This window comes from Tupaia chinensis, unplaced genomic scaffold (genome assembly GCF_000334495.1).
Source record: "Tupaia chinensis unplaced genomic scaffold, TupChi_1.0 Scaffold000213_1, whole genome shotgun sequence".
NCBI lineage: Eukaryota > Metazoa > Chordata > Mammalia > Scandentia > Tupaiidae > Tupaia > Tupaia belangeri.
The window spans coordinates 355,334-364,417 of record NW_006159688.1 but is presented as its reverse complement, the minus strand read 5'-3'; the positions used below and the strand labels follow the sequence as shown (position 1 = coordinate 364,417).

The following is a 9,084-nucleotide window of genomic DNA, read 5'->3' as shown; positions in this document are numbered from 1 at the left end:
AAAAAATAGTTTAAAAAAAAAGAATAAAAAAAAAAAAAAAAAAAGAAATACACCTGGGAACTAAGGGTGAAATTTCCTCTTCCAATTCTCTTTTATTTTTTTTGGAGAGATTTTTGCTATAGGGTGCATGTGCTCACCAGAAAGACAGAGAGAGACAGAGAGACAGAATGCAAGAATGTGTGGTCATCCTTCCCCTGCTCCCGCCAGGGGAATGACCACACTGCAATCCTTCTCTAGTCTCCTCTGGTTATCTTGGGTATGCACGCACACGCACGCATGCACACGCACCTGGCTAGTGTTTAAGACACCAGGTCCAGGACTCAAACCACAGTTGACTACATGGAAGTCAGCGACATAGCAATTACACCAACTGCTGGTCCCTCCTCTTGTAATTCTACAGATTCTACTTCAATAAATAGGAAAAAGTGAATACTGCACCAGATGATCAAAAACTAGCACAGATATCAAAGAAACATGAGAAAACAAGGGAGTAACTCTTCTCCAGGTGAGTGTAGTAGCCCCTCACCAACTATGGACAGCACAGAGAAATACCAGAAATGTCAAAACAAGAATTCTAAACATCTATACTGACAAACCTCAATAAGATGCAAAAGAGAACAATTAGCTCCAGGAAATGAGAAAATCACTTCTGGATACAAAAGTGGAATTCTGTAAGGAAATAAGCACCCTAAAAGAGAATCAAACAGGACTTTTGGAAATTAAAAATACAATACAAGAAATTAACATCTCCCTAGAAAGTATACCAGCAGATTGAACCATGCAGAAGAAAGATTTCTAGGGGCCAGCAGGTGGCGTGGTAGTTAAGGGTGCTGGACTCTGAGATGGCCCACTGTGATTTGAGTGCTAGATCTGGCAGCTTACTTTTGTACTTTCTCTCTCTCTCTTGCTCTGCTCCTCTTTGGTCAAAAATGTAAAAATAAATAAAGTTAAATAAAATAATTCTTTAAAAATAGAAGAAGAAGAAAGAATTTCCGATATTAAAGACAAAGTCTCAAACATAGACCAAACCACCAAAAAGAATGAAAAGTAACAGCAAAAAAATTACAGATAATTCTAGACATTGTGAAACACCCAAATATCAGTATGGCAGGTATTCTAGAAGGTAAAGAATCTGCTAAAGGCATGGAAAACCTCTTCCATCAAATACTATGTGAAAATGTTTCCAAATATAGAGAAACATGGAGAAATTCAGATCCAGGAAATAAAAAGGACCCAAAATAGAATCAACACAAAAAGAGCCTCCCCTTGGGGACCAGCAGTTGGTATAATGGCTATGTCGCAGACTCCCATTTGGTCGACTGCAGTTTGAGTCCCTGACCTGGTGGCTTAAACTCACCCTGGGCGCATGTGCATGCATGCTCAAGATCCTGAGAGGAGAATGGAGAAGGTATTAAGGTGTGACCATATCCCCTGGAGGATGATTTCTCACTTTCTGTCTCTCTGTCTCTGTGTCTTTTTTGGTGGGCTCATGCGCCCTATAGCAAAAAATTCTCTAAAAAAAAAAAAAAAAAAAGGAGCCTCCTTCTAGCACATCATAGCCAGATTGGTAAAAATGAAAGACAAAAGCAATATTCTAAAAATGGCAAAGGAGAAAGGTCCGGTTACTTATAAAGGTTATCCCATTAGGCTAACATCAAATATCTCAAATGAAACTATGCAGGCAAAGAAAGAATGGGAAGATGTGTTCAAAGCAGAACTGAAAATTCAGAAATAATTCTAACAACATAGAGGCAGCTGATTTTCAAACAGTTCCCTAGACTATCCGATGGAGAAAAGACAATTCTTTCAAAAAAGTTGCTGAGAAAACTGGATATCCACCTGCAAAAGAATGAATCTAAAAAAATCTCTGTATCTCACCGTTAGCAAAAATCAAGTAAAAATAGATTAAATACCTAACTACATACCTTAAAAGGATAAAACCACTTAAGAAGTTATAGGGGAAACACTTTAGATATTGAATTAGGCAAAAATTTCTTAATTAAGAACCCACCCAAAGCAAAGGTAATGTTAATAAACATTGACAGATTGGGATTACATCAAGTTAAAAACTTCTGCACAGTAAAGGAAATAATAGAGAAAAGATGCAACCCACAGAATAGAAAAAAACATTTGCAAACTATACCTCTGACAAGCGATTGGTAACTAGAATATACAAGGAAGTCAATTAGCTCATCTGCAAAAAAAGAACCTAGCCAAATTAAAAAATAGAAAGTACATATAAACAGACAACTCTCAAAGGAAGATATGTGAATGGCTGAAAAGTACATGAAAAAAAAACTACAGCATGTCTTATAGGAAATTTAAAACAAAACCACAATGAGGTATCAACCATCCCCAAAATGGCAATGATCAAAAAATAATAGTAAATGCTGGAAAGGTTCAGAAAAAGGTACCCACATGCACTACTCATGAGAATGTAAATAGAACAGTTACTATAAACCAGCAATATGGAGGTTCCTCAGAAAGCTAAAATTAGGACTACTGTATGATCCAGTCATCCTATTCTTGGATATTTAACCAGTGACAACAAATCACTGTGTCAGAGAGACATCTGCACATCCATATTTATTGCAGCATTACTCAGAATAGCTAAGGCATTGACTCAACCTAAGTGCCAAAAAAATGATGAAGGGATTAGGAAAATGTGGCACCTACATCCAATGGAATACTGCTCAGACATTAAGAACAATGTTAACCTTCCATTTGTCCCAAGTGGAAGAGCCTAGAAGATACAGTATTAAGTGAAATAAGAACAAACACTGTTCCCACTTAACATATACTGAATATTTGCACTGTGCAGTGGAAATGGAAAGACTAGGTGACTTAGAAGTAGAGGGAGCAACAATAGATACCACAGACTGCTGGGGGTAGAGAAGAAGGGGAAGAGTTGGGAGGAAGGAGTTAGGGAAAAAATGATCAACACAAATAGGAATGCATGTAAACAAGGTGAATGAGTCATGGAATGGTGTACCACAACAGAATTAAAAAGGACTTTCCCAATCTAATATATACTAAAACAAAACAAAACAAAACACGTTCATAGAATGCATATTGAAGTAGCACAATATAATATAATACTCTTGGTTGAAGATGATGAATAGGGGAATATAACTTTATTTGGTTTTGACACACTGTATCATCCTTTAAAAAACCACACTGTATTCCACAAAGATGTACAACAATTATATGTGTATTATAAACTATAACTAAAAAAAAGAAAACAGTGCTTCAAAACACACATCTGTACTTGAGTCAGGGAGCCAAATATTCTATATGCATATTTCATTATTTCTTTGGCATGGAGTGAGCCCTTACATTCTCTTGAATGGTCTACAATTTTCCTGACTCATAATTTTGTCCATGGCAAGCTTGTGGAAGATTTGGCAAAAATTTCAAACACCCTTTCTTTTTTTTTTTTTTGTGGAGAGTTTTTTGCTATAAGGCACGTGTGCTTGCCAGAAAGAGAGAGAGAGAGAGAGACAGAGAGACAGAAAGATAGAAAGTGAGAAAACATCCCCCAGGGAGGATGGCCAAGTTGCAATCCCTTCTCCTCCATTCTCCTCTCAGAACTTGAGCATGCACGCACATGTGCCTGACATGAGTTTAAGTCACCGGGTCCAAGACTTGAACCGCGGTCTGCTATATAGGAGTTCAACAACATAGCCATTACGCTAGCTGCTGGTTTCTCAAGCACCCTTTTAATGATAGCCCTTAATAAACAGAATAATTCATGTGACTCTTAAAAGAAGTAGAAACCTGAGAGAGTAAGAATGCAATGATTCTCCAAAGCTAATATGTAAATGTAATGACTTCTGGCTTATTTCAGTTTATTCAAGTCTGGACAATCCAGCAAATCAATGTCCTTATATATCTTGGTTCTCTATTTACTATAAAGTCAGAATTGAATGTTTTATTTCTTTCTTAAAAGAAGACTAACTGGTTAATTTAGAAGACAGTCTATACCACTATTTATTTCTTAGGCCAACCCTTGCAGTTTCCTAGAAAATATTAGTAATAAAGTTGCAGTTATTTTATCATCCATTGTATCACCCTATATAATCATAAAACTCTAGGACATAGAATATTGAACATGGACAATAAGAAAGAAATGTGTAACAAATTCTCATGTTTGTTCTTACTCTCTGTAGCATTGACCATTTGGTGACTCTGTTATTGCAATAAAATCACAGCGGTCCTTTTACACCTAATTTGGACACATACTTGAAATATCAGAAATAATTCGTAGTGTGATTCAACTGGTTCCATCAATCAAAAGTAAATATTCTGAGTTTACAGGGGAAGATAAAGAGCGGCTAAGTCCCACAATCTCAGATATTGTTACTAAATATGAATAGACTGAATATCATCTCCCATCATAATCCTCATTGGGCTCTCCTTGCAATAAACTGAATCATCAGATTCACAATTAAATGACCCTGGAGGTACCATATCCTTTTCCCCCTCTCTTTATAATTCTAATAATCCCCTTCCTTAGGCTATAGCTAGTGAAGACAAGGATATGACCAAAGCTTATTAGATGATTTGTACTAACAGAGGTTCTAGATAAACATTGGCTACCTCAGATTGGTCTTTCCAGGAGCCACAACCAGGCCAAGTAATAGATTCATTACTTTTCAACAGGAGATGCCCTTGATCTTTCATTTCCACCCATTTACAAAGTTGTCACTGGTCACTATCATGTCTTAATTATGTCACATTTTATTAATTGGGAGACAAGTTTTTCAGTCTCCCAAGGGCCTCTGCTATACATCTCTTCACTGAGGGGAGATCTGAGTGAAGAAAATTCCACCTTAGAAGCGAAAATAAGCAGGGTTTATAAATCTTGCAGTCTGACAAATATATGTGCATAGATGAGTAAGTGACGAGGCCAGTACATATGTAGGATTAAATAATGAATCTCTAGGATTCAAAACATGGTGTGTCTATGCATTGAATCAGCTGTTGGTTTATATGCATATTGTCTGCTCAAATGAAGTCTCCTTTATTCAAAATCAGTATTAAATTTGTTATATTCCTTTTACATGCATATTATGTGGTTAAAATGACTCTGACAGGCCAAATCTGTCAGAAGTCTATGTAACCTTAGAGGGTTACTCTCTGTTCTTTTGTAACCTCCTCATGGCATCTTCGATTTCCTTGTTCTTCAGACTGTAAATCAAGGGGTTCAACATGGGAATGATCACCGTGTAGAAGACTGACGCAAATCGGTCAAAGTTGGAGGAACCACCAGAGCGAGAACTCAAATAGACAAATATACCTGAACTGTAGAAAAGCGAAACAGCTGTCAGATGAGAAGCACAGGTGTTGAAAGTCTTTAATCTGCCTTTAGCTGATGTGATCTTCATGATTGAAACAACAATGTAACCATAGGATATCATGATAACTAGGGCACTTGCTACTCCAAGTATCATTGTTAATACAGCAAGCATAACTTGTACAAAGAAAGTGTCACTGCAGGACAGGGTTATGAGTTGGGGCAAGTCACAGAAAAAGTGCCTGATGACATTAGGTCCACAGAAGTGGAGCTGAAGTAAAGCACATATTTGAGATAAAGCAGCGATGAGTCCAGTCATGTAGGATCCCAGCACCATCTGAGCACACAGGGTGGGTGACATGATTGATGAATAGAGAAGTGGCTTACAAATGGCAGCATAGCGGTCATATGCCATGGCCGTCATGAGGCAACACTCACTCAGTCCCATGGTTGAGAAGACAAAGTACTGGACAACACAACCCACAAAAGTGATGGTTTGCTGCTCCTGGAAGAAGTTAGAGAGCATCTTGGGGACTGTGGAGGTGACATAGCAGGTATCTATGAAGGACAGATTACTGAGGAAGAAATACATGGGTGTGTGGAGGTGGGAATCCATCCGTATTAAAACAATGAGGCCCAGGTTCCAGGTCAGAGCTGTAATGTAGATTCCCAGAAATAGAACGAAGAGTACCACTATGACTCTGGGAAAATCTGAGAATCCCAGGAGGATGAAATAGGTGATCTCTGTAATGTTTGCTGACCCAATCATTGTCTTAGTGCTCCTAATATCAAAAAGTATACAAAATCATACTCTGCTCTATGAAGTGAATTAACCATATTACCATTATCCCAGTGTCAATCTTTCCCTCCAATGAACATTGTTAAAGGAAAAAATCTTCACTGTCCTAGTCGAAATACCTCAGCTTTTCTTCCTGGACTGTCAGCAAGTAACTGCTCAGTGCTTCAGGTTCTCTATTTATCGAGTCTCATGAGAAATTTAAAATGCTGACTGGCTCCTTTTTTTAAAAGTGCCATAGAAATGCTAAGATTATTGAATGACAGATAGCAGTAATTGACTAAAATAAAAGCTTTTAAAAGACCTCTGTTAATTCATTTGATGGTTTAGAAAAATTTCATGAACAGATAGAATTAAAATACAAATTTATTTTCCTGCCCCCACAATTCATACATACATTTTTATAATATGCTTTTTCCATGAACTTTTTGAATATCCCCTCCTGTAATTGTTGTTGTAATCATAAAAGCATAAGGACTATCTTTCTAAAATAAATTCAAATAGTCTTTGTAACTGAATTACTACCTAAAAGACTTAAAACACGCTCTACTATTTGAAGAAAAATTACTCACTCTATTTTTAATAGTTTATTTTTTCCCACAAAAGTATTTAATACAACATCTCCAAAGAGGTCTGGAAAGCAATATCATAATTTATAACTTTGATAATATTTTGGCAGGTCAGAAGCATGTATGCCCAATAAAGTTATGGAATGTGAGTATGTATATCATAGTTTCTTCATACATTCAGCTATTGATGGATACCTCATTTCCATATATTGGCTGTTTATTGTAAATAATGCTACAATGAATAAGGGAGTGAAAATATCTTTTTCTTTATTTTTTTCTTCTTAATTTGCCAGAGGATGTATGTGCTCAGCAGACAGTGACAGAGAAAGTGGAAAGCATGCCCCCTTGGAGAATGGTTACACTGCAATCCCTTCTCCTCCAGCTCTCTACCATGTTAGGATTTTGGCCACACATGCTCACAGGTCTAGTGTATTTCTCAAGCCTCTGGGTCTGGCACTGTAACCATGTTGGCCATGTGTGATCCAGCTGCCTTAACCACTATGTCATAGGATGGCCCAAGTGCAGATATCTTTAGGAAGTGGTGATTTCATTTCCTTTGGGTATATACCCAAGAGAGGGATTTTTGATCTTACGGTAATAGCAGTAGAAAAGAGAATGCTTTTTTGAGTTTCACTTGTTGACTCTCTGATGTGTAGAGAGTCATTATCCTCTCTGTGCTCTTAGTTCAATGTGGCTAATAATAGTTATCAACTCGTAGGGCAGTTATAGAGGTGAATGATATAAAAGCCATACAACAGTAAAAGTTCAAAACAACTTAGCAATTATTCTTGTAATCAATTTTACTTGTAAAAGGGAATATAGGAAGAACTAATGTTGAAGCATTAAGACACTCTCAAAATTATTATTTTCTAAGTTCAATGGTACTTAAGCATAGACTTGAGAATATTATGAATAAATAATTGTATTTATTTCTATCTTATAGAATTGAATGCTCTCACAGCTAAAGCCACTTTTGTGTTTAACCACTACCAAGTACCCTCAAACTGTCAACACTATATATAGTATGTGATGCAGTGGAGATGTTTATGATTCAGTACTAAGCCTGGGGATCAGCAGTTGGTATGGAAGTAAAGGTAGCTAATCCCACATGGCCAACTGTGTAGTTGGCATTTGGACTGAGTGGCTTGAGAAACACACCCAGGTATGCCTGTGCCCAAAATCCCAAGAGGAGAATGGAGAAGGAATTGTAGCGTGATAATCTCCCCCAGGGTGTAATTTCTCACTTACTCTCTCTCTCTTTCTCTTTTCATCAACTGTATATATATACCCTATAGAAAACTATGAAAAAAAAATATGTGTTGTCTGTATTATGAATGGTTCTTTTAACCAGATTTGGGCATGGAACTAGGAATGTCTTATTTATTTTTCATTTTATTTCATTTGTTTTATGAACTTGAAATCTTTCTGTTTACCCTTATTAGAGTGCTAATATAATTTCAAATGTATTTTACTCAAAATGAGTTATATTGGATGAAAATGCTTTAAACATTAACTCTAACATTTAAAATTCCCAAAGCGCAAATGTAACTAGTCAATTTAATGAAAATAAACTATGAATCCATAGGTTGCACTAAATTTCATTTTTTATTTTATTGACTTAACAGACACAGTCATAATTTTGTAATCCTATGTCTTCTACCATTCCCAAAAGAGAAAGAAATTTTCTTTTTCTTGTTTGTGACAAAATTTATTCTTATCATTTGTCCTATTAAAATTTAGTAAACTAGAGGAAAAGGAAAGAAATTCTAAATATATTTACTCTCTTTCATTAAGTTTTTGCATGTGTTCACCACCTCTGAAGAAAATTTGGAGAAGAAAACCTAACAGATGTAACTATTTGCTGGAGATTTTAGTAGGTAGATACAGCAAATCTGAACACTTTTCCAGGCTAACCTATAAGGACAAGTTCAGTTTGATAAGTACGAGATCTAAAGTCAGGTAAAGCCAAATATGTTGTTAAATAAAGAACAATAGAAGTAAAAGAAGGATAAGTTGGACAATGAGACCAACACTACCTGTCTTAGAGTGGTGTCCGTTGTGTCCGTGTTGCTCAGGCTGCTGTTTCCAGTTTCTGGGGGTCTAAAAAGATGACAAGGGAGAGCTATTTGAAATATTTCAAGTAGTTTAGTGGAATTGTACCTGAGTACTCTATCGTATCATTAAGACTGAGATTGTTTCTTGCTACACAGAAGTCATAAATCAAAGTTATGTATTTAAATGGAATCAAATTAATTATTGCTATTTCAAAAGTAGAGTCCTGAAGAACAAAAACTGAATAGAAAAGGACTGGGGTTGGAGAAAATTTGGAAACATAGACAAGCATATATTCTTAAGAAATTTTTCTGAAGCTCAGTATATCATTATTTTTATTTAGTTATGTTACTGACTTTTACACTCTGTCA

General features: G+C 36.2%; 1 protein-coding gene across 1 annotated transcript; it reads right to left on the bottom strand.

The window, feature by feature from the left end:
• Positions 1 to 5,132: 5,132 nt before the first annotated feature.
• Positions 5,133 to 6,065, bottom strand: LOC102477257 (olfactory receptor 5AN1). Its single transcript, XM_006147420.1, has one exon. The coding sequence runs from the start codon at positions 6,063 to 6,065 to the stop codon at positions 5,133 to 5,135; it is 933 nt and encodes a 310-aa protein (XP_006147482.1).
• Positions 6,066 to 9,084: the final 3,019 nt, after the last annotated feature.

Bases quoted from the DNA above. Each gene is read 5' to 3' on its own strand.
- LOC102477257 (XM_006147420.1), bottom strand. From the start codon at position 6,065: ATGATTGGGTCAGCAAACATTACAGAGATCACCTATTTCATCCTCCTG.